General features: G+C 39.5%; 1 protein-coding gene across 1 annotated transcript in view; it reads right to left on the reverse strand.

Moving 5' to 3' along the window:
- Positions 1-2,737: 2,737 nt before the first annotated feature.
- The window catches only part of LOC135476344 (LIM/homeobox protein Lhx1-like), a 66,741-nt gene continuing 42,079 nt past the window's right edge, over positions 2,738-27,399 (reverse strand). Inside the window, exons 4-6 of the mRNA XM_064756343.1 lie at positions 27,075-27,255; positions 17,688-17,834; positions 2,738-6,582 (exon numbers count right to left, since the gene is read on the reverse strand). Of these exons, the coding sequence (XP_064612413.1) occupies positions 6,419-6,582; positions 17,688-17,834; positions 27,075-27,255 (492 nt within the window). The 3' untranslated portion in view covers positions 2,738-6,418. The remainder of the gene's footprint in view (positions 6,583-17,687; positions 17,835-27,074; positions 27,256-27,399) is intronic.

Raw genomic sequence — 27,399 nt, forward strand, 5'->3', positions numbered from 1 at the left:
TTTATTAGGGAAACACGTTCAAAACTGTATTCGGACAACAATAATATAAATCGATAATATAAATCTTTAAATTACCTTACAATTAATGTAGAATATATTAATATGCCTTTATATATATATATATATATATATATATATATATATATATATATATATATATATATATATATATATATATATATATATATATTTATATATATATATACATTAATTGTAAGGTAATTTAAAAATTTGGTATGACTTTTGTACGAATGATGAGAATATCGCGGATTGTTCTTCTGATTATTCATGCAAAATATCTTCTTACATCATCTTTCATTTAATGTAGAAATGCATTTTGATATATACGAATGACAGCACCGGAAGCGATGTTACTTCACATTTATCTACACTTGCGCATATAACGGCGGTATCATACACGGCTATGTATGCCATATATACCTGTATGTATAGACATTGTTTTCATCGACAGAGAACATAGGTCATATTAACCTCTGTTTAGCTTTGTCAGTGTTTTTAAAATGTGGTACGCAGGGGCAGATGAGTAAGAGAATCAGAGCGCCTTGGTGCTTTACAGTGATTATAAATTTGATACCCCTGTTGTCTGAAGATAAGCGCACAATGTGTTTCTTTGTTCTCACAAATTTTCTCATCTTGCCTAAAACTCGGTTCAAAACTATCGGCTGGAGGAATTCATGATGATCATGTCTCATTACAAAGCTTCCATTGTAGATAACCCGCCTACTGGATGTAACTCTTTCAGAGTACTTGCAATGCGATCATATCAGAAACATTAGAGTGCGCATATACAACTTTAATATTTCATATATAGGTACAATATTCAAAGAGGTCGTCTCCATCCCTCACACCCTTCTCTTTCTCGATCTCTTTCACGACCTGTGGGTCTTTGGGTACGTTAAACGATGGCTGACACGTGTGGCCGTTTGCCGAAGACAATGTGGTGGTGTTTGTACGTCGCATGTGAGAATGTTCGCCAGTAACTTGCCACAGGTCGGTGGTTTAAACAATAAAATCCGGTTTCATCCACACACATAACTGACCGCCATCTTATAAAACCCTTAACATTCGTAGACATGGCATTCAACAACAATAAATAAATAAATAAATAAATGAATAAATAAACAAAGGTTATTTATATAAACAAAAGTTACTGAAGTCAAATTGACGTCAAAAACACTGTTATTTCATGCAAGTGTATAGTTGCCTTTTTAACAAGAGCATCAAAAAGTAACATAATGACTATAAAATGCAGAGAATTGATATTTTACGCATCGTTATTCAACACAGGGAAGTATGACTATGCGGTCGCTGTGAGTTCAAGTCCAGCTCATGCTGGCTTCCTCTCCTGCCATACGCGGGAAGGTCTGCAACCTGCGGATGGTCGTGGGTTTCCCCCGGTCTTTGCCTGGTTTCCTCCCACCTGAATGCTGGCCGCCGCGGTATAGGTGAAATATTCTTGAGTACGGCGTAAAGCACTAACCAAATAAATAAATAAATAAAGTATGACTATAATGTGCCAAGACGTTTACTTCGTTATGTCGAATTGTCATGTATAAAAACTCAAGCTTTCATTTTATGTATGTTACATGTACATTTTTTTTTCTATTCCAATTGTATATTCACGAGGCTAGTGTTAAAACAGAATACGTGTAATGTGTGGTGTATACACCTCACTCAGCACCAAATCGGAAGAACCGTGGACGAGCTGGGTTTGACCACACGCCATCGTTGGTAATGATTTATAGTATTTTGTATAGCTTTGATGTTATCTATAAAAATTAAGTTCAAGGGTTTAATTTTAAGGCAACTCAAATAATGTCTAAACAGTAAGCCCGCTACTTCCTTGCAATCGTCTTTATGAGGCATTTACATATATTGTACCACAAACAGAACAACACTCGTCATTGCTGTACACCCTGCAGGCCTTATAGTCTTCACCTCCACGCACAGACACACAGTCGCTTTAAGAGGTGTACTATCGCATGAAGCTGATCTCCCCGTCTGTTTGTAACACAAAAGACTTGTAATCTTTCCATGGGCGATAACTCTTTAAGCGTAAAGACAATGCCCAGCAGTTAGGTACCAATAGTATTGTTGTCTACCAGAGAGCACAGGCGTGGATGACATCAGCTTGATGAAGACCGTTATAGCATCGCCATGTTGACAGGGCCACACTCTACAAAAGGTTCATCATTTCATCCCGCATAAAAAGATGCGCCCTATACAGCGTATCAGAAGTCAAAATACACAAACTTGGTCTGACCCACTGTTCATAGTATCCCAGACAGGAGTCCCAATATATTTATTTATTTGGTGTTTTGCGCCGCACTCAGGGATACTTCACTCACTGCACGGTGGCCAGCATATACGGTGAAAGGAAACCGGCAAAACTAGGGGAAACCCACGACCATCTGCGGGTTGCTGCAGACCCGGGGTCCAAATTAAAAAATTTATTTTTCCAAGGTATTGAAGTACAAAACTATATAACTAAGAAAAAACTGCCATGTGGTTTTAGCGAAGATATTTTTTTTTGTGATTTATTTCATCATCAAATTATGCCGCACAATGAAGGTAATATATATATATATAATATATATATATATATATTTATATATACATTCATAATCAATAGTATATTCAATAATTTCATATAGACGTGGCGTGATATTTATGAACAGTAATAATTATTAAAAGATTTGTACACCAATATCACGTCTCAAAATATAATTACAAACCGCTATAGCCTCGTTCTGACAGATATGAACGAATATAAATAATTGCACGCAGAGACACACACACATATGAACGTCTTGACAGCATTTCATAATATCATTAGACTATTTGCTTTTTACACTGATGAATATGATAAAATGCAGACAAATAAAGTATGCACGCTTCTATACACTCAAAAAAATAATCTGTTAAATTTAACAATAAGTCACTTGTCTGAGTGTTGCTAGAATGTATTTTGTTATTATATAACACGATTCAACATAATTTCCTGTTAATCTAATAGAATGGTTATGTTGAATTAATAGAATGTGTGTGTTATATTTAACAGAATAATATGCCACAATAACGAAATACATTCTATCATCAATCAGATAACAGACTTTCTGTTAAATGTAACAGATTAATTTTTTGAGTGTAGCTATCTTTGCGAACATGCATGAAACAGTCGAGCATGGCCTTACAATTTCCTCTATTCCGTCCGAGTTTACATGTGTTCGGTTATTGACTAGGTCTTCATATATCGCATCTTAAATTCGTAAGATCAGACAGAGATGGCGCAAAATGAGTTTAACGATTCCGGCTTATTCCAGAATTTTAGTCACAAGCATATTAGTTTAGACAGATTTACAAACATATTATCATTTCATTGGAAATACAAGTTTTCCAGCACTATACATTTTAGTGTCGCGTTATGCAAACAAAACAATTCTTTGATGCATTGCAGGAGCATAACACAACTATTTCAATGGCCTGACTATATGATAATCAAATTGAACACAAAAGAATGCCAGTTTACATTTGAAAATTTAACATTAAATGTTTGCTTCTTACTTGAACAAGCCGAGAGAAGCATTTTGGCAAATTTTAGTATCGATCAGAGGGTAATTTGCAAATGAACGGACTAATGGAAAAGGCTGCCCGAAACTCGTTCCTTTATTGCCGGCCGTTGGCTGACTATGTCCGGGAATCCGTTATGTCTCATCGAGGCTATCCCTCTATTCAAACCTGAACTATTAAAAGAGAATCAAGAGGTATGAACCATAAAAAGGATGCACGCAGTTCATTGTTGGGGCTGATTACTCAACTCGGTCCACACGGGACTGTCCTCTTTTGTACCGTAGTCCGATCGATCCGAACCAACATGGCCGCCAGCGCTTTCAATATTTACACAATCAAAGAGTGAAAATTAAAAATTTGACTTCCACTCAGCTCTGTAAACAAGTGAAATAGTTAAACCATCGCTCGAGGGACGAGCATTTGCATTTTCACTGGCCTCTTTATTTGTAGAAAAACTCGTTTCAGCATTACCTCATTAGGCCCAAAACCTCCAGTCGTATTCGTGGAGCGTATTCCCGTCTCCCTTCGGAAAACAGTCCGTTCTCAAAGGAAACGTATGTAAACCAGCGGAGATGTGCTGACAGCACGCGTCTATACCCGAGCCTATCTCAACCACGGGACAATTTACGGTCTGTGCGCATCCAGATTATATCAATTCTCTACACTTTTCGGGCTCTGTACCTATATCCAAAGAGCAAAAAGACTCCACTGTTAACAGTCGAAACTAGAAAGGTCACAACAATAGGCCTTTGCGTTGGCGCGTACACACAAGCTGATATGGAACTAATGTTTTCTCTGGAATTTCCATGAACTATCCACATCCCTCTTAAAATTAACATCCAAATTTTCTCATTTGAAAACAAATAATTCTCAAAATTGCAGGTTGCGAATATGTTCGTAAATTAGAGCAATTCTGTCGTATTAAATGTCTATTGAGCAAACTTTGTCACAGAACACGCTGAATCCAGCATCTATACAGACAAAAATGTCATAGAGAACATTTATTTTCTAGCTTTAAAACTTTTTGTTACAAGGCCACAAATTTCAAAATCCAAGAAACCCAGATATCTCGTAAAGGGAAGATCAAAATGAAAAATTGAGATACACTACAACTTTCATCAGACTGAACAATCTATGGACAAAATGAATTCCTTATATTCTAAAGAATACCGCGCAAAGTGCGTTAACTCCTGGGTTTCTCTATGGTCCAATTTAACGGCTTCGGCCGACGTTGGTCATCGGTTATGGATTGTAGCTGGTAGAAATGTTCAGTAAATCATCAGTTCTCCCTCACACTCTCAGTTAGGTCTCGGCGTAAAACGCGGCGCTAAGTCGAAGACGATTCGAATACTTTAACCCTCATGTTGTAATTATGTGTATCTCTGGTTTGCTCGAAAACGCTAAGCTCTCAGAACCGTTTGCACAGCATTCGTTATCAATTGATAGAGCAAACAAAACGCCCGCTAAAAACTTGGCAGCTCAGTTAAGTTCGCTCAATAACTCGCCGGCCTTTCTACATATACTGGAGGATTTGCAATCTGTTATATAGGGAAGTCTCCGTTCCGAAAAGCGACTTAGGAGCCGTAAAGCAGTTGTGTGTTCAGCGGACTTGCAGCCACAACTGAAAACCAAACACAACCCACTTCGTACAGGTGAAAAGAAACGAGATTGTGTCACGTGATGGACCTGCGCTGTACCTGTTGACCCCCAGACACAGTCGCCAACTTCAAAGTTTCTATGTACAGAGTCCTGGCGTTGACACGAGGGTGATAAACCCTAGAAATCCACCTCTGCCTCGGACTGGCATGAGGTCTACATTTTGAAGACGTGAAATTCGTGCTCGGCCGGTTCAACCACGTCCTCTCTCACAAAAGATCTCTCAGGTCACACTATTTTTCGCGGTCACTAAGACTATTACTTTACACTTTAAAGCGATCATATGCTGCCCTGTTTTGCTTTTCTTTCCCCGTTTCGATATTTCCTAAAATGAACTAGGACGGTAACGGATTGACGTTTTTATTTCGGTAATAACCTCATCTGAACATACACCGCCGAAATGAATCTAGTTGCGGCTGTATTTTAACATGCGCGGAAAGAATTATTTTCCAGACCAGGAGAAATATTTATGTATATGCTGGAAAACTTTTAATTTCTAATGACTTATTGATTTATTTATTTGATTGGTACTTTACGCCGTACTCAATTTCCAACGCACATCAGGAAAAAAGGCTTAAACTCGTTTCCTCTTCCGGTGAAAAGTCATGCAGAAAGATTCGTGCGGAGTGTTTACCCTGAGTAGTGTAGAAACAAGTGAAATGACAGTGTTGATAATAACGAGAAGGTATAAATAGAAACTCTTAGCTATCATACTGATTCTGATACAGAGAATTCAATCTTCTGCCTCATCTAGACCAGGAATTCTCATACCATTCAGTTGAGGAGTGAGTCTGCAGTTCAAAGCAAGACAGAGAAAACATTCATGGACAATACCTATGTATAAGTCCACAGTCCCGAACTAGTACACAGTACAGCGTTTGGTAACAGTAGAAGTCACCTGCATCCTTAACAGGGATTTTCTGCTTTTGAAGAAGAATGTCCATTGGTTTCTCAGCATTTGCATCAGGAATCGCCATGATGATAAAGACAAAATTCCGTGGGAACGATGGCATCCATGGGCATTGAACTCGAACAGCTGTACGTTGTATAGGGTTCCACTCCAGCTAGATCACAATGAAAGCACACCTAAGTTGGTTCAGCTACGGACTTGATATCTCATAAGTGGAATTTGTTCATGAGCATTAATTGTGTCCGCCATAGCGGAAGTCTGTCACCACACTTCTGATGTCATTTCCGGTCCACCGTGATGCGCAAGTCCGGGGTTAAATCCCTGAAGCGAACGGAACGGTCCATCTGGTTGCTGCATCGGCATTGGTTCCGGAGTAGAGGAAGGGGGAAGTAACTCTCCGTGCATAAATTGTCCGTCATGTCCGACTGAAAACAAAAAATAATAAGTTAAAAATAACTGTTCCACTGAAAGACAAAAATATATTTACAACAGTAAAAACTAAATCGTTACCACTACATCATAAATACGTAAGAATTCTTTGCTTGTTTTTTTCATTATGGTTGACACATGCTTTGTACAATAAACATCCGGAGAAACCGGAGCGAAAATTTTTGAGTATATATTATACTTCTTTGCAGGGAAACAACTCGCTGTGGTACACAGGGCTTTCGTGTTTAACACATGTCTATGAATGGTCACCTCACCGCCCTGCCACAGCATTGCGAGTGATTAGGTGCTAGAAATGGGCGTGGCTTGTCGAAAACATGATATATATCTATACGAAGAACTGGCTTGTTTTTAGCCCCGGTTCTTAACCGCTGTCTACAGCTGAACCTTGGATTAAGGTGACGATGGCCCAAAGTCACGCTATCCTTAGCCACTTGAAACCGAAATGGCAGATCATGCGAGCCATGAGGAATACATGACTTGATCGTTATGCGAGAAACATGGGTCCCCGGCGAATGCCCATGCAAATGAGCATCGACTTGGCCAAAACGCTTCCATACTACAATACATGCGAAACAACTGTAGTGTGTTATTTCAAACATGTTAGTAGGTGAGGTCAAAAAGAAAGGTATGGAAATAGAGACGTTCTGAAATACTGACGGCGAAAAAAAAAGGACAGAAAATGAAACGAAAACACAAATCCCTGGTGCTATTATAGCTGAATGTATCTCTCTTTTTGATGGGTTTTAAAACAACAAAAACGTTATAACGAGAGTTTGGCGTGATTCTTGAACATTACGTAAGACTAATTTAACGATGGAACTTTGCAGAATGTGAGGTTTATTTTACAGCTCGCTCTACCTATTACTTTGTTATATGTTTGGAATGAAATATAAAAATGTATAATATTTTATACGTTGGAGGAGAAGTTTTTTCATTTATTAAAGAACAGTTATTACTTTCACCACTTGTCGAAACAACGAATGAACTGATACTACTAGGTGGTATAAGGAAACAATGCCCATACCCTGCACCTAACCTTCAAAACCAATCGTCCACCCCACCCTGTCATTCCATCCCCCTCCCTCTTATTTCCTCTCCCCCAGCCCCGACCCTCCACACACTGACGGATACGTCAAGTCTAAAGCGAGAAGAAAGTTTCCCCTGTGGCCCAGTGTCTAAGGCGGGCAAACTTCTCGTCTGCGAGGATTCTGTTTCTCGCCATTTGCGTTCAATTACGGCGCAATCACACGAGTTAGCGAGCGAGAACAACACCTCCAGCGTTTTGACTGTTACCCAGAGGGCCCAGCTGAAGCTGGTGAGTCTTGGTTAACACGGGGATGATACGTCGGCGAAATGTTAGTCCGTATGAATCCGTGATCAGCTCCCATTACACAAACTGCCCAGCTTAGTTTACATTCTCCTCCCAGTTTAGACTTGGGGGAAACAGAATTGCAAACCTAGGATGGGAAGGACGAGCAAGATGGCTCTAACAGAACGTATCATATCTATACCCCTTATTACAGGAGACAGAAATAATTCTTCATGTGTTAAAGTCAGACAAGCTGCTGGTCCGGATAAATAACATACGTTTCTTAATTTTCATGCTTTAATCGGTATTAACAAAATTATTTGTTGCATCTCACCAAATAGCAAGGCACGATCCGCAATTTCCCGACGGTTCTAAAATGCCCTCTTTTTTATATGGTGGTTTTACCGCGTTGCGCGAAACACCATTAGAGCAAAATCCCAGTCCGATTTGGTCGAATGCGACTTTTTGTTTGCTTATAGGTAAATTTGCCAAGGAGGTCTTGAGATTGTCTTCAAACAAGCTCCTCCAACTGAGGAATGCTGTCCAGTTTACAAGATTGGTTCGCTCCAAGCCTCTCTTGAAAAGGGTCTGTGAGAAATACGAAGTACGAAGAAAATGGGTCTGCTCCTGACGAGTCTTTCCAGACAACGACCACCAATCGACGGTTACCGATCTTGGCTTTGCAAAAGCTTCTCAAAAGCACCAGTATCGTCTTTTCATGAGTTGAATTCCAAGGAGGCGCACAGGCGACAGGCTTCTATAAATGCCAACACCTTTGAAGGGAGCATATGTCGACCCCGGCATTAAAAGGAGCTTACAAAAGGATTGGCCTGGTCGATGGTAGTTATCGACTGAGGTTTTCACTAGCCATGAGAATCGCCAGCAGTATCTTGTCTATAGGACGATTCCAGATGAACGAAGTTCAGAAGGAAAGGCTGTTTGCTTAACGGTTGCTTAAGAATACGATGTAGGCGCATCGGATCCATGTGCACACAATCCTTCATGGCCTAAATGATGCTATACATGGTGCAAGTCACGAGAAGATAAGTGTTGTCATGTTTAGAGTGTCATATATGGTATGAGGACATCGCCTTAGTGAAACCCAGCGATACAGTGTGATCAAACCCACATTTAAAGACACTCCCACTTGCATTTAAAGATGCTTTGCCTAAATGAAGTATTTAACTGGCACATAGAATTGATAATACAAGTAGCTTCCATGATATTCGTCCAAACTTCCTAACCTTTGTTCAAGAATCTTTCTTTGACAAATGTTGCAAATAACTTTTGAACAACATGATCCTACGGCAAATGTTCAGCTACGATTGAAGAAACCTTCACGTAGCATTAAAACCCACTTAAAATGCCTTGGCCTTCTGAAGACAGGGCTGTTCTCCACAATGGTTTGTTATGCACAGGAACTGCCATCAACACTTTTCAGCCCATCGTGTACACTTGTCTCTCGTTTTGGTAGGACTAGTTACAAGAAAAGCACAGGCGAGGAAAGATGGCTGGCTAGTTTGTTTGAATTCGTCTGGGGAATGCTAGAAATGACAGAACTGGTATGTGTTCTGTGCTCAGCAGATCACACTTGGTCTCGTCCAAGCGTAAGCGTCAATGAAACGCCAAGGTGCGGAGCTGAAAAATGAGATTCAGTCTTGTCCCTGATATGGGTTTTGATGGTTGTCATGCGGCGTAGGCAGGTCGCTGATTCGGTGCCTTAAAGCGAAGTATTTTCGTTTGTAGCACTAGATCAATTGCAAAAATATGTATAAAATTATATACATTTTGTTGACGATTTATCACTAAAGATAACAAATCTCACAGATTCACTCAAAAATATAAATATATCTTACATATCTGTAGAAGTACAAAACAATAAAAATAAATAGACTTGGTTTCACGAAAATCTGCACGGTGCATCTGTATGCGTTTTATAGGCCATGTTTCAGTAACGTGGTGAGGACATTACGTCAATTTTTTTACATCCCGCAATTGTCAGAACTGTATGTGATTACCGAATTACTTGAATTAATGTCAACAACGCAATACGTCAAAGATTTTAGGCGTGGAACCGTTTCGAGTCTCTATCGATGGGGTGTATGTATTCGCTTACACAAGTCAGGCTAGCCTAATTTTAGTGTGAAATAAGACAAAGCACTAAGTACTATCTTTTTGACAAAATAAAGCCATTTTTTGTAGACAGGAAGTCAATCAAGTTCTCGCCGTTCTTCTTCAGAAGAAGGGAAGACGGACATCACGTGCGGTGGGGACAAAAGATTTCATTTTATCTCACTGCAAAGTCCGTAAGAACATTAACCCATCCCTTGAATGAGGCACTAGGTCGACATGGGTCCGGCCCAAGTGCAAGCTGTCAACGGATTCTATTGGAGAAAACTTAACCATGGACTCCTGTAAGAGGATTCAGTAAGAGCTTTGAGTGTTGCAGAGAGTCGATAAAATTCAAGAGAATCGTCTTCGTTCAGAAAATCGCTTGTTACCACAGCATGAACTATTGTTCCGAAGACAAAACCCAACAAATTCCCGTCGACGCCGCCGCGCTGTAATGGCGTTACAATTGTAAGTGTTCTCGACGTGTATTGATGTAGTGCTTACTTAAGTCCTGATCCACTGAACCAATGGCTTTCCCCATCGACCCGCTCTCGCGCCGTTCCAAGCTAGACCGAGTCGGCTAATATGAAGACATTTATTAAAAGTTACCACATTTATACGCGTGCAGTATCACGGCCAATGCACCAGGCTCCCGCCTTCAGGGCTATCCGCTTACAACGCAGTATTTACAACGCTTGCGCAACCTGCTCCAAAAAGTTCCACAATTAAGGATTATATTCAGGTTGAAACAGCAAAACTATAAATGTACCAGATCAGCAAAGTGTGGATCTTTTCCGGACATATAGGACTAGTTTTATCTGCGTATCCGATATAACCTTTAGACAATATCAGTCAACCATAAGAGGTATTTTGAATTCCGTCTGAAACACTATCTGATGCGAACGCCAGATTTCGTGTTTGGTCGCGCGCATGAAATTGTTACAGGCAATTCATAGCGTTCAACATCCACGCTGTACGTTCTCGTAAAGCTTGTCAGCGGCGTTTTCGGAACCGCCAGTACAATTTGTTAGCGAGCCCGAGGGCCGAGATAGCCGTATAACAGCTGTCCATGAGACGACCGAGCATCATTCCTCATCCGCCGCTCCCCCCTTTCACTGTGAGCTGACGGGGCCTGGTGTTGACGAGGGATTCGGGTTTAAAACTTCTACCCTAGCGCTCCTTCTCACACGGGCAGACACAAACATTGTCAGTTCTTGTTAAAATTTCTGCCAACAAGGGAAATAAAAACTTTCGACCTCTCTGGAAAGTTTCTTTTTCGACAGCTTTCTGAAAGAGAGCGGGATAGATGGGTGTTTTTCAGCACACAAGTCGTACCCAGCAGTGACAAAATTGAAACCCCTGGTCTGGTAGGGAAAGTAAAAAATAACGAATTTCATATTTTGGCAGCTGTTTTTGCTTCTAAATCGTAAAAATGCCTTTCATCTGAGACTGTGGGTCTTTAAGCTGCACATTAACACTGTGGGATTACAATATTTCTAAATCTCCCCGGGTCGCTTTCGTCGACAAAAACAGTTTCCGTTTTGGTGGGAAGCAGTTTTGGCGCTTTATGAAATATATGAAAGGAAGGAGACATTCTAAGTTATAAATCATCATGCTAAAGAAAAACAGATTTGACAAAGGCAGGCGGGTGGTCGGGAAAAACTCCACAGTGGATGAGCTTTAGAGAGATGTCGACGAAACACTTGGATTGTTTAAAAAATGACTTCCCTGATAACCTCGCCAAGCTAGTGAGAATCCTGGAAGGGTTGGCACTGATAGCATGACTGCTATCTAGAGTGCTGGAAACAACGATCGTCAAGATTCATTTTACAAGTAGCAAAACGTCTACAGCAGAAAAAAATACAAAACTGCCATCATTCAGACACAACAAACCAAAAAAAGATTAAAAAAACGCAGCAAGAAAATCAAGGTGTAGAAAAAGCTCTTGCTGTGGCGTATATATATATATATATATATATATATATATATATATATATATATATATATATATATATATATATATATATAATGTTGTCCGGGAATTAACTTTATAGGTGGAATCCATATTTGTGTCTGCATTCAACCACTAGCTACGGTCTATATTTTGGCACTGTAACATGAAGTCACTGTTACCGTCGCATGAGGTGCAAGAAACCCTGGTGGTCGGAAAAAGGCTGCAGTTCGAAAGTATTCAGATTGTCAAACTGTGTCGAACATCTGCTGGTGATTAAAGATTTAAGCAAACGAAAACGTTTGCCTTGTGAAATTTACACTGCACTGTATACCGTGTCGCAATGACGGGGTTCCGACTGGGTCGACTGACCAGACGCCATCAAGCAACCGCCAATAGCGGGATTATTACCCAGTTTAAACCCCGTGTATACAGTTTCCCAAAGCAACACTGGTCAAAACATCTGTATCAATTAAGAGGATGTTGTTAATTACTGGACGTATGCGTCCGTGTTTATGGAACCTCCAAGGAAAACATTCTCTGGTCGACTCTTTCGAAGAGGGCTAGTGAGAAACCATTCATATGCTGAATTATGCGATGAGCGGTGTGTACGCTCTCAAGAGGCTAGGCAGTTTTGACGGACAGCACCAAGTGGAGTGTGTCGGGTTTTGAGAGGTTTGCCGGCTTCAAGGAGTGACACCCTATCCAAGTTTCCCGAACGCAAGCATGCTAGCTAAATTAAAAACAAAGGGAACCTTTTAGTTCTCAACCTAGCATAAAGGTATGAAGAAATCATAGACAGCGACACAAAGCGATTGTGGCAACAGTAACTGCCCCGAACCAAAATGCCAACGCGAAATACCATCGACATTCATCTTGGCATAAATATATATTGCGAGAGAAGGAAATGAGCAGTCTGCTCGGTACTGGCGAAGGAGACAAACCGTTTAAAATAACACGGAAAGTGTTGTACGTAGAGCTTCAGTTTGCTCACTGACACCTTTGTGTTTACAAAGCAGTAAAATATTTTGGAGGATAATATCGTTTGTGTGATGTAGGCGTAAGCTACCAACTATTAGGAAGAGTACTAATTCACGTTTTAATACCGAGCAGCTCTTTTACCGTTAAGCCCAGCAATGATTTCACGTTTCAAGCACAAAATCTGCCTAAGGAATACGTTTACACCAATATGAAAATGTAACACTAGATTATAACCCATTGGCCGGAAGTTTTACGTTGACTCGATGGCGATGAAATGAGATACAATGCAAGCCAATAATATCAGGCCACATAATGATTAGAGAGCCCTTAAAGAGGAACAAAAAGGGAGCTAATTTGTTCCCGTATATCTGTGGTTTAATTCCAATGCCCATATTTCCCGGTGTGACCTTATACCAAACAATTCTTCCAGCATAAACTGCGTTTTATTATGGACAGATTGGTCATACTTATAAATTTCAAAAACGAATAAGGTGCATGATAAGAAAAACAGGTCTCGGGACGCCAGTTTTTTGTCCTCGATTCTCTCATCAACGGATAACATGCCACTTCGTTGTTGTTTACTGTCTGTGCGTTTCGGTGCATACGCCAATCCAATTAACACCACATCGTACACGCACATTTATCTGGGTAGCCATTTCTCCGTTAAGGACAAGTCAGAATGGGTGGGAGCCAGGTCATACCAAAGCAGGGAGCAGCAAACAGCGACTGTCTATGTCAAATTGTCCCCATCTTACCAGAATACCACACACGTGGATTATTTGCTCTTTACCCGACCAAGCAAGCAACGGTTAATCCATGGATGTGTTTTACTGGAGTATATACGATATAACTTCACGCCAGCACTTCTAATGTATTACCATAGCAATCTTTTTCGGTTTGTTTTTATTTATTTTATTACTTATTTGTTTATTCATTTGGTGTTCAACGTCGTACTCAATGACTGCTCACTTGTACGCTGAAGGATGTTGGTTTGTTGGGTGACCAGAGCGTACTAACAGTGGCTATAGGGGCAACCATGCAACAATATTCTTGAGTGTGGGGTAAAACACCACTCAAATAAATCAATCAATAAATACAATACTACTTGTTATCCAAATCTATTAATATATGTTAAACGTCGAGGTACGTTAGAGCATGTGACAGCGAGATGGATATATGGTCAATCTATAGATGGAAATGAAATATGTGATATGCCCTAGTAAATTCAAACAACATGAATAAGTACAACTTTAAGCATATGACAAGCGTAACAAGATACAGAGCTAAAAATATACGATATATATTCGACGTGTACTTACATGTACGACATGAGAAAAAGTCATGATTGATAAGAAAGCGTCTGACAGTTTATATATATTTGGCAGCATGCCCAAAGATAACTTTAAGCTATACTGATCACTGTCATTTCAGAAGGACAAGCTTCTTCGAAAAAATACATGTAAGTTGACCGACAATGTATCAGTCAACATTGACGTCGTCGGGACATTTGGGGTAATAACAGGCTTACGTTTATTACCCTATACCTGCAATGACAAATAATAATCAGGAAATTGCAATACACGTGGTTTTCTTCGTCTGATTAGCTTGGTAAGACTTACAGAGATGATGTATAAGGCTGAAGTCAGTTCTTATGTAGAGAAACTAAGACAAACCCCCCCTTATGGTATTCAGTGGGCAAGGGTCTCTACCAGAAAATCTTAATCCACAAGACCGTGGATTAGGAGCTAAATTTTCTCGTTTCCTTTTAACTTTTTCCGCCTATTATTGAACTAACATGGATTCGTCTCAAAATAATCGAAGTCTATGAACGCTTACGTAACTAATATCATGAACCCGTTATCCGAGAATCAAACCATATATTGAGTGGACACAAATACTGTCCAGGCTGACAAAAGCGCTCCGCTGCAATCCACAGGCTCAGTAACACCACGTCAGTAGGTTGAGAATGGCATGTACAATATGACAAGCAGATTGTCTGATATCTCCGCCACCTCTCAGAGATCGGACATCAAAACCTTGGCGATACAGTCAACGTCAGGCATTTTTTTGTTGCATGCAGCCTAGGATTCTATCAACTCTATTATTCCTATCTCTATGGTCTCAAATATCTCATCTTCAAAAGCCCACTTTTGCTAGAAACGAGGTTAGGGCTGGCTAAAGACGTCTTTGTTGGTTACTAGGACCGCTGGTCAATACTCACAAGTTTGCAAGAAGCCCATCAAATAATGCGGCTGCTCCCAATGTGAGAGAGATATAATTGTCTTGATATTTTTCAGTGTGTTATATGGGTGCGTCCTACAGACCTTCCCCTTAAATTATATTACGCCCTTCCCAATTCCCTTGGCGAGAAGACTTGTTCGGTGGCGACCGGAGTGAGCGAAACTCATTTAACACATTATTACGGGAATGGAAACATCGCCCATAATGAAGTGTTCTTGGAGTTTATGAAAAGGCGGATTTTTCTGCGCTACTTTTTCTTTCAAGCCAAAATCGAATTGCGACGACTGTGCGGAGGACTCAGTATAATGGCCAGGAGCGATGGGCGTCCTTCGGGATGGTTCTCCAATCGTGGAGAAGTCCCAGACGAATGACCCTGGGGAAGTATAACTCAGTTACCCTGATGCCGATTAAGAGGCTGCGAGGTTGAGATTTTCTGGCGATAAATGTCTTCTGCATTCTATGGCGGTAGTCGTTAGTTTACGGCGCAATCTCTCAGCGGACAACTGCGGCCGATCTATTTCTCCGGCCGTCCCAAGGGAAGTCCCCGAGGCGGCGCTTGGCCCATAATTTCATGCAGAGGACTTGATAAATATTTCCATGGAGCGACAACCAAAATCAGATAAATCGGTGTTTCCATGAAATACCGTTCATAATCTTCACTCATGGGACGAGCCACTGAAAGGTCTATCACCCGCGATGAATTGGCTGCCGAATAATCTGTGTTGGTGAGCTTTGAGGTCAAAGAACCAGGAATCGCAACAAAGAATGTGCGATTGAAAACATTTTCTAAAACCCCAGTGAAGCATATGTGAAGGTATCTTTTAGAGACTCTCTAAAGTATTTGTGAAACATTATATAAAGGGCAATAGTCTTAATTCCTAGTTGTACACAACAAAAAAGTGATGTATAGCTATAATAAGTCGAGAAGAAAATAAGAGTACAAGAAATTTCAGTATGTTAAAAAAGAAAATCAGTTGGAGTATCCTCATATAAAATTGGTAGGAAGAAAGCCTAGACGACATGAACTATATTCTAAAATATACGTCTGACCGGTTATCGAATGCCCAATTTGTACATCAACAAATGGAGCGTACAAAAGGAGTATAAAAGGTCTTTATTAATAACGGCTTAATTATACAGGAATTTAGAATTACATATTTTTTACTGTTACTAAAGGGTTGGTTTCTGGGTAAAGGAACATGTTAATTTGAGTGGTAATGCACTTTTGTTTACGTCACAATTTCAGTGATAATTTTGGCTTTTCACTTTTATATTATGTCAGACACACACTCTGCAGCCGTTTTGTATATAATTATTGACACAATCTGGATTCTTGTCGACTATGCCTGCATTTAAGTAAGCCCATTTCAACCTGACAAAGTAGTGAATTAGGAAATCGTCTTTAAATATTTACTGTTTCTTTTAAAAAGGGAAAAATCATGTTTTTTTTTTTTTTTTTTTTTTTGCAGAGGGTATTTAGAAGACGCCGTGAAATCTGCGTCTGTGCCATAAATCTTGTGGGAAAATCCGCACTGACAGCCTGAATGCCTTCGCTTGTACCAATCAATAGATTTATTCTGTAATATAAATAATAAAAACTTCCATCAAATCGGCCTAAGTCCTTTAAGACATTTCGGATGTTACAGATTTGGCTTGTACGACTGGGCGGAATCAGGAAGGGCAAGTTAAAGCGAGTTTCCAATGAACACAAGAAGAAAGACGGAATGGGAACTATAACTGTTCCATCCCCATGACAGTTTAGGGCCATAAACAAAGGTGGATAGATTCGAGATTTTATAGTTGACTTGCTAGTTATTGGGACTGCCGAATTTGAGAGCGCTTTAAAAAATTAATATTTTCATGAATTTCAAGTAAGGCGCGAAGAGAGCAGTATAGGAAAACGACAAATATCATCCCAAACGATTCAATTTTAGCTTCATTTAACTTGAATGATTTTCACGCAAAGGCGCTCTAGCGTTAGCTGCGTGGGACGTATTTTTCTATACATCAAACTGCAGATGGAAAGCTACATTTGTATAGAAAATTTTGTTATTGTCGCGAGAAAGGAAACCATAGGAACTTGTTATGATGAGATATAAGGAGTGAGGCACAATGCAAACTTTTGTGAATGTAAAAATATTCCATTTCCAATGTATACACTTTTACACATGATGAAAAGTCAGGTTTATCCCCCTATACAGAATATGGTTAAAGACGTAAAGTCATCTATTTCTGCGCCAAACATGTTTATATATCTTACCTTTCAATTATACGCCTTACATTCCCAAAATAATTTGGTAGATTTAACATTCTAGTACCCCGTTATACCCAAAAACAATATTCTGTTTGAATAAGTCTGTTGTATACAATATAGTTTGATATCCTTTTCATCTATTCTAGCATCACCCAGGAAATATTCTATTCAGGCAGTTTGACAGATACGTTTTTCTTAGAGTGTACATATTTTTTTTATATAGACTGCTTACCTCCAGGGTGTAATCCCGGGTCCATCCCGAGCGGTGGGGTGCCTTGAGACGTGGGAGGGAGAAAGGGTAAACCCCCAGGCTCCCCGGGTTGACCGGGGAAAAACTCATTGTATCCCTGATATCCCGGGTAAAACTCCTGACCATTGTCTGCAATGATTAAGAGAACATTTTATCTCAAAACTGACCGCTTTGCGTTTTTTAAATTGTTTACAAAAAGTGTTTGCATTGAATGTAGTTTACTGTTGAATATAGAAAATTAACGATAACTTGCTCATATATAAAATAACTTCTTTTCAACATTTCATCCACAATTTCTGTAAATCAGTTTCTGTAAAATATCATCAAACCAAACATGAGGCATTAAAAATTCTTGAAAAGAATTTAAAATAAACAATTATATATATGTTTTAAATTTCAGGAGTGGGCTTACTTGCTGTGTATAGGCATACGGAGGTACATGCATGAGTGCGCATGACACTGAATGTACAATATACGCATGTACGGAACAATGCAGCAGGTAATACATATTCATGAATATGAATCTTATGCAATGCAAAATGTCCTTATCGTATTTATAACGGCCTATTTAATTTAATGAATTTCCCGGCTGTTATTCTGTCTCAAGTGCTGTACTGCATAAGTTGTGAGGGGTATAACACGGTATACACCTTGAACCTGCACATTACCCCATAAATACAAAGTTAATCAGCCAGTTAACAAAACGGCGCAAATATTCTTCAAAATAATTCTCTTAACATGATAACTATGATCGTTATACTTATTTATATAATTATATACATCAAAAATAAAGAAATGAAAAACTGAAGAAATTAATAAAAGATTTGATTCTGTGATTGTTTGCGCATACACAAACATAGAACATATACGCTTTGAACAGTTTTATACATGTGGTGGCAGGTATATTTCTTTCTTTCTTTATTTTGATATACAACATGTCGGTGAGCACCTGAAACACCTGTTGACTTAAAACGGGAGTCGAATCTTTGGGAGGTTGGTTCGAACATTAGACCTCCCTTATAAACGGTTAATGGTCTCGAGCAGAAGCCGATATACCACTTAGTCAGCTATGTCCCTGAAGTCGGCAAATAAAATTAAAAAAAAACATAACTCATAAATTTTGCGAAAGGCTGAAGCTTTTATTGTGTGTTATTCGTGAGAACGTCTACGGGCCCAGGTTGGCGAGACGATTGCCCCTGTTATAGACCACAAAAAGAAGGCCAGAAGCAATATACTACGAACAAAACGTTCTATGGTATATCCTTGTCAACAACTTGTCAAAAAGTTTTCTCTTTTGTTTACGGTCTGCTCTTAATGGCAGACTGTGTATATAAACGAACACTTGGGTAATTTATGTTTTTTTGTTTTCTTTATATTTACTTCCCACATGCATGTACTTTTTTTTTACTCAGTCTGAGTTAGGCTATACATCTTTATCGTCTAACGTATATAGCTTACCAGAGGTGCAATATAGCGAAAATAGAATATAATAACGAATGAAAACCATAAAATGAATAGTTTTAATACAAGCCTAGCCCGAATAAAGCAAATTCTCGATTTGTGGTAAGTCTTTCGCGGTTTAGCTTAAATATAATATATGCCAGAAGAATATACGTGAGGGAAAATGCAAGAATTTTAAAACATTCCTTCATCCTTTTGTATGAAGGATTGTCACTTGCGATTTTTCAAGCGATAGAATTGCCAAAAAAAATTTACAATTTCTGCAAAAAAAACCAAAACGAGCTCAAATTTATTTTCCCTGTGTCATAAAGTACAAAGTTTTATGAACGCGTGTTACTTCGTCATAGCTATATCCTATCGCCTTTTCGTCACCTGAGCTGGTCTAAAATTAGGCCACATTAGACTCACAGTATACTGTTCGAGTCAAATATAACCAGTGTTAATTACTATATGCCTGAGTCTCAATTTTAGAAGAGACCTTTTCGTTTCAGCTGATTATACATCGGACGTGACTTTCGATGTCCCTTCGCAATTAACAAGCAAAGGCGAGTCAATGGGGTTTCTCTTCTCATTAATGAAGTATACTAATTTGAAGGTTCGGTTTGTTTATAGATCTCTAATTAATGACTTGCTTGGCACAGGAGATTCAGGGTAAGATGCAAGGTCAGATCAGCTAGATGTCGTGGCCTTTCGTATACAAGCAAACAACTGTATAAAACAGAGCATTGTTCTGATATTTAAGCGACAAATTTAAGTATTCATCGCCGTGCATGCGCCAGAAAATTATGTAAATAAATCACTCATTGGGAGACATATATAATATGTAGTAAATTTCCTACCAGTAAAGCTTTTTAACACAATTCGCATTTAACAGTTAGTAGAAAAATCACTTAAATATATTTATACATCTATGGAAGCATCTTGGTCACATATATCATATATAAGGGTATTCACAATCTCATTTAGGGACCATTTTAGGGGCAACAGGCATTAATTCCTAGGATCCACTATTGCCAGATTTACGGAAGGTTTTTTTTTGCACGCCTGTTGCCACGCCTGACGAAAATTTCTCGCTTAGGAATCCGTGGCAGTCTCAGCTGTCAGCAGAGATGATAATTCTTCTTTATCTTGCGGTGAGAATGTTCCATATGTTTGTAAAATGCCAAAAAAGTAAAAGAAAGAAACCATTCTAGCAACTTTAAGCATAACAAATTATGTAATTGTGTTTTTATTCCCACGGTAACCTGGCTCTGTATGCTCCAAACCGCAGCGTGAAAGTCATAACCTTGATTTTCTGTCAAAAGACCATTCTGTCCGCAAAATATTAAGACTTGACAAGCGATAATTATCACAACAGCACTAGCGAAAGTGAAAGTCTGGAAAATTGTTTAGAAATGTGTAATAAAATTGGTCATAAAACTTATCAACATAGCGATTTGGACACAAATTATATACATAAGCCAAGGAATAACTGCTCCTACTATGGTCGAGTTGTCTTTTGTTAAAAGCTTTGTTTGGTGTGAAGGTTCGGCCTGAGGGCCCGATTGTCAGCGGATTTATGGAATTATGGGGTATAAAGCTGTTCGGTATGCCCCCGTGAAAAGCACTAAAGTCTCAGCAATATTTGGTTACAAGTCTTTCTTTTCTACATGTGACGGCTGTATAAAGGCGACTTCGTTTCATTTCACCAATTGTTCTTTTTTTCAATGGCGTTATTCAGCAACAGTGAAGTTTCCTAAAATGAGGCTTGTAACCGTTGGCCGGGGTGGCTTTGTAGTGGGGTCCCTCCCTTCCAGGCGTGTTTTGTTACCACTTCTAGTAGGCCCGCGTGAGGTACCCTTCATACATCTGATTGTACTCGGTTAGGGCAAAGCCTTTTGGTTTGGATCGATGTCGGTAAAGGGACAACAATACAGTGTGCAATGAGACCCACTATATGGATACTTCTCACACATAAACACTAGTGGGCTGCGCTGAGATTCCTGTTCACACTTTTGTATACTATATTGTATCGAGCCACTTGAAATGCCTACCACTGGCACTCACATGAAAAGGGAAACTAAGTAGACGGCTGAAAACACCACCATTGCTTTGAAGTCAGTCACCTTTTCAATGAGTATCCCCATGGATACATTTTTTGCTCTTTTCACTTTTTGCTCGAGTCAATATTTGGCTGGCGTTACAACGGTCGAGAGCTACATTGCAACACGCCCAGAGCTGAATGCTGATGTGTTTAAAAGGTTTAATGTTACAGAAAACTTTATGTACATACTACTCATTGGTTGACGGATTTTTCTATGCAAACTAAAGACGAGCTTCAAAGTCAGACATAATTATTGTTCCTCCCACTTGTGGCCAAAATCGTCACCTTTCACCGGAGTATCAACAGCATTCTGTGGGACAAAGCTCATGTCTAAAGCTAAACAACGGTGCACTAGTTCATATCAAACACTGTAGAACTTGTTTTCGGCAAAATCGAAGTTTCTTAGTTTGAAAAATTGCACAAAGTATGTAAAGGACAAAATTCAATTGTCTGGAAAATGAAAAGGCAAAAATCAACTTGATTTAACTAAGAGATTTTGAAGTGCTTCTAGTTAGTAAGTCCACTTCAAGACTCCAGTGAGCGAGCAGTTACAATGGATACAACAACAAAGTCCTCAAAATATAAGAATCATGCTGCACATGACACTATTTGTAAATGTGTTTCTTTATTTCGCTAAGAGGGGGCATGGGATGAAGCCGATTTCTTGCTTTAGGCCAGTGTCTGTACAAGAGTTGCCCTCAAACAGAAGTCTGACCCACGCTTCAAAGATATTCCACAGCGCCAAAGACGTATTGTCCCAAAAGTCTTTGTGGTTTCGAGTATTTTCCCCCCCAGACGAGCACTTGACCATCGACTGAAGGTCTGTCGACTTGAGTTACAGTTCTACAAATACCTCTGATTTGATAGCAGACGCGAATGGACACACGTTACAAGAGAGGCCGTACATAGGCCACGAATTCATCGCCAGAAGCACATTTGGAAAGACTGGTCGGACACAATTATACAGTATAACGCGGAGTAGAGAAATCACAGCGGTGCAGTCATTAAAAAGTTAAACGGTCCCTGGACAAGCAAACCGCCTTGTCAGACGGCCCAATTATGGTGATGATAATGCTACTTGGCACCCACTTAATCACAATGTGTCCTTACTAAACGAGAATTAATTCAAAGGTGTCTGATTCTTTTGTGCACCTGTATGTATAGGTGTGACAAGGGGCTGGACACTAGCGGATAGGAGTGCTGTCTACTCTGGGTCCTGAACTGGCTTGAAGAGTAAAACTTGGTTGGTGATACTGTTCTCAGTAACCTTTATAAAGTACTTTGATATCAAGTTTCAAAGTATATACGAACACATCAAATAATGATACTAAGCAAACCTAATAATCAATGATACACAAAATAAAAACCATTAAAGGTAATAAAACAGGTCATTGTTGGACGAGTGAAGACTGTGATAATATAATTACACTCCTATCTAAACCTAAGGTAGATCGTTTGTAATGCAAGTATTGATCACACAAATTGGCTATACTGCCTCTTTCATAGTTCTTTGTTTCGATTAAAAGATATCATATTTTGGGGAAAATCATCAGAAGGATGCCATATGTAGTTTCCTACATCTGTTTAACGCGAGAAAAGCGTGTAAAGAAATTGTGTATGTGTGGAGTTTTAAACCGATTTGTCTTTGAACACTCATTATTTCTCAATTTCTAAAGAACAGTTTGTTCAGCAATGTTGTACAAACACCTGAATGGAGTCTTTCGCGCTTTCTGTTTTCCTTTAGGTCCGTGAACAATGCACTCTTCGCCTGCCCCTTCTATTTGATTCACATGTGCTTAAATGCAATTAAAATTTTGCAGAAGCATGTAGGGCAATTTTAAAGTTCGTTGTATTTGCATGGATTGAAAAGGTATTTTTAATGATTATTACAGCTCTGAATTATTGACCAAAACGCCCAACCGAACACAAAATAGACCAATATTTCCATTAGCTTAATGCGATGGCTTATTAAAATGTAGATGACAGCATTAATTAAAACATATTACTTACATATTTATTAACACTATTACTCAAACAATTTGGTTTTGCAAAACGACAACTTTTAGTCAACTGATCAGTGATTAAACTCAGAACTGTAGGACAATATCGTCCTACGTGAGCTTACGAGTAAAATGGGGTAAGTAAATTCAAATGGTCCCCTTAAAAATCCCATCAGCTTGTATCCGATCCGGGTAAATGAAGCATCAGGATGCTGTGTAGAAGTCAATGGGCTTAAAACCTTGCTGGCAGGGGTTTACGACATCGAATCCCAAAGAGGGATGTTAGATATTAGTATGTTAAGCCAAAGTGGTGCTTGCTGGTGGAATTTGGCAAAATCGTGGCCCGCTGGACGTCCTTACAGGATAATAAAGCCATGAAATTAAACAGTTTCGCTGGTGCTGGGCGGAATGGCCGTTAACCGGGGAAGAAAACGAGGAAAGATTTGAAGAGCTCGTCCTTCCCACACTCATCAGGGTCATCAATCAGAACTAGAAAGGGACACGAGTCTCCAGGGTATCGTTCAAGGGCTAAAGACACTGGTAATTATCCTATAACGGTATTATGGAAAAATTTTCGCTTTGCTATTGGGCGTCAGTGAGACGTCAACTCCACTGATTTATGAACTGAGACTTTCTGAGCAAGGCATGGACTAGAGATCCATCCAGATTGCTTCGTTTTGCTAGATTTTTATGCGTTTGCTGCGTGGTTATGTGTGTGTCCCAATACATTTGCTCTGATATTATTTTTTTAAAAAGTGTAAAGTGACCAATTTGATCATTTCCCCAAAAGTGCTCATGTACAATATACACCTGCCCCTCTCAACATTCATTGTTGGTCGTGATCTAATACAGTTAAGGCGCATTCGTTGCCATTGGGCTCAAGTGTTACTTTATGAAAGGAATTTAGTCGAAATTTTATATTGCCGATTATGTTTTCATACCAATGAACTATGTGTGGTGGTGGGGGTGGGGGTGCGGGTGGGGAGAAAACAATTATTCAGCAAAAAGACAGATGCGGACAAGAAGTGAGAGTTTGTACCACATCTTGTCCATAGAACGCAGGGAAACGCAATGTACCTGCGAATACAGCCTCTCAATTTTTTTTCAGAGCTAAAACGGCTAAACTCCAATCAATACGTCTTACGCACCTATAACAAAAACCTCTTGACCAACCAACTTTTGGAAGAACTCAGACGAGTGTGATAAAACCAGGCAATCACAAGACACATATGATGACTTATATAGGGTAAGGGTCGACAAGAGAGAGAATGGGATAGAGGCAATGGAACTCTCAAGGGAAAAATTAGATATAAGGGACGAATTTCAAAGGCACTAGGGCCAAAATCTCTTGATGTTACTTCAATGAACGAGAGGAGACTTTGCCTAAGAAAACCCTTCAAGCACAGATGTTCGGCTATTGTTTGCGAGCAGCGTGTAAGACAGCAAACTGGGCGTCTCGGGCAGTTCGGGTGAGCTAGAAACATGGAGAAGGCATAATAGTGGCATTGTAAAACAGTCAGACACAGCCGAAGGAACAGGCCCGGATGCGCATTCATAAACTGTCTCAGTGAAACTGAATGTTCATCGGGACAAAGGGAGAGCCACACAGTAACGATGGTGTTATCCAAACAAAACAGTTGAACAAGTGACCAGAACAAGTACTCAACAAAGAGGCGACACCTCTATGTATGACCTTGTATACCATCTTTTCACTTGCTACTCTCTGTAAAACGTACTTTCAATATTCATGGCTTAGGCGAAAAAACACACCTAGATCCGGCCCGCCTTTCATTCCTGCTTTTGTATGAACCCGACAAGAAGGCCAAAGTTGAACATAGCGATGCTGAGCAAACACATCCATTGTGAAGTAAGCATTTGATATTGGTCGTGCCTGGCAAAGCGTCCTAAGGACATTGTAGCGACCGAACAGGAAACTTATACAGGCACAGTCAAATCTTTTCCTGAATAGTTTCTCGCCCAACATTAATCCCATTCACAATACGGTTGGTTTTATCTCATATATAGGCCACTCTGCTCTTTCAACGGGGACAACCATAGTCGAGAGAAAAGCACATACAACTAAGTGAATGCGATCTACAAGAGAGCAAAGGCGGCAAGGTTTTCAAATATTTGACGAGTTTTTGTGGTGGCGGTATCAGGGAACAAGTTAAACTCATATATCAATATTAAGATTTGATGTGGAGAAATGATAACGGTAAAAGTGGGCCTCCTTGGTGTATCCACTCTTTTACACACTAAAATCAGATAGCTAGTATTTACTTTGTCGCGATAGTCTCACTTCCTTACACCTGGATATATAAGCATAAGAATGATACACAAACTTTAAGTTCGGTACAATCAAACAAATTAACTCAAATGACTGTTGAAGTAAAAGAAAGTTGAGCTTCCCTGCTGTGTACACGGCAAACAGTGTTAATCAAAAGGCTATGTAAATGTACATACGACTGCTACAAAATACAGCTGTACACATACAACGGTAGAACGATCTTGCTGGATTTTCATCGTCTTATCATATTTAGTTTGTAACGTGTTTTCAAGCATTTATTTATTTATTTATTACATTTATGGTTTCATACGCCGCATATTATATATGCTATTTTATTTCCTTTTTTGCTTTAATAACCTCTCACGTATATGGCGGGAGATTGTACATGGGTGTGCCAAATATCCGGCTGACCATGCCGGAGCTGTAATGGAGCAAGGTCCTGTCGTCTGCAGCGAGGGTGAGATGTTAGATGACTGAACCATCGACCATCCCTTATTTCACAGACTTTCAATATTCCAAAATTCTGTAATTCAACAATTTAATACATAAGAAGGTATATGGTTACATCAACAATGTGCCTAAAAACACCCGGCTTGTACGGTTACATATATAGTCATTACAATGAGCTCCTAGTAATTAAATATTACATTGACATCTTTCTATGAAAACAAAAAGTCTGTTCTGGAAAAAACGAAATCTCAGTTCATCTTGCCAGTGCAAGCTGTCTCCAAAGCCGTGCCTATCCTAAAGCTGTCCCCGTAGGGTAAATGCCTTTCGTTTCTCTCAGTGATAAATTGTGATGATTAAATGCGAGAAAAAGACCAATAAAAGATAACAGTTCGACTTCACACCTGGCATAGTTGGGTGCCTGAGCTGTGTATTATACCCCGTTCATCGACCGCCCAGCCAAACATTCGGCCGGGGGAGTTTTTGGTAATTTTCACGCACGAACTTTCTATTTAGATAAAACGCCTGATAGTGGCTCTTGCAAGCAGGTGTTGCTATTGTTTCATTACATACATGTCATTTATTTACGACAACGAGCTTTGTTCATTCACCACTTTCATTATTTAATGATCCCACAGTTCCGCATCTGTATATTTATCTTTGCTGATTAAAAGTTTAGATATCATGTTTTCTGAAAATGTACTAAATATTTTTTTGCTCTAAATATTCGTTCATATGGCATTTTATAAAGTGTAGCTTGGACATTTCGCCACATGAGGACATATGCATCTCATTACTTTAAACGTAGTTACATTAATATTCGGTGCACATGTACTGTCATCACTTTAAGCTGCTATTGGATATATCGTTTACAAATAAGTGAGCTCGTAATTTCGCCGGTTTATTTGGCAGATAAATGTAGTTGGCAAGGCGCAGTGTATTGTTTCCTCCTTCGTCATATAAGGCAGATATAAAATATGACATGCCCGATACAGTGCATGCAAACTAAGGCACGAATGTTTATGTATTATACAACTTATTATGGAGAGTGTTGTTTCCCTAATGAGAGTTTCAAAATGATATTTACGTACCTGAAAAGTATCCAAAACCTGGACCGGCCATCATTTCCGGACTATCGTCTAAGTCGTGTGGAGACATGCCTGCCCGTAACGCTCGCATTCGCCGGGGGTTCCTAAAGAAATGACGCCTTGCTCCAAGAGCACTAAGCTGCTTCATCCTTCGTTCTTTCGACCTGCGATTCTGAAACCACACCTGCAAAGAAAATATTATTTTAAAATAAATGTCGGCAAATATACCCTTACCAAATTGATAGTCGCCTGAGTGAAACGAATCTCATAATAAAGGCACAATGATGCCCATTTCGTTTCGTCCGTCATTTCCTTCTGCCGTTTATTA

The sequence above is a fragment of the Liolophura sinensis genome, chromosome 10, assembly GCF_032854445.1.
Source record: "Liolophura sinensis isolate JHLJ2023 chromosome 10, CUHK_Ljap_v2, whole genome shotgun sequence".
Classification (NCBI taxonomy): domain Eukaryota; kingdom Metazoa; phylum Mollusca; class Polyplacophora; order Chitonida; family Chitonidae; genus Liolophura; species Liolophura sinensis.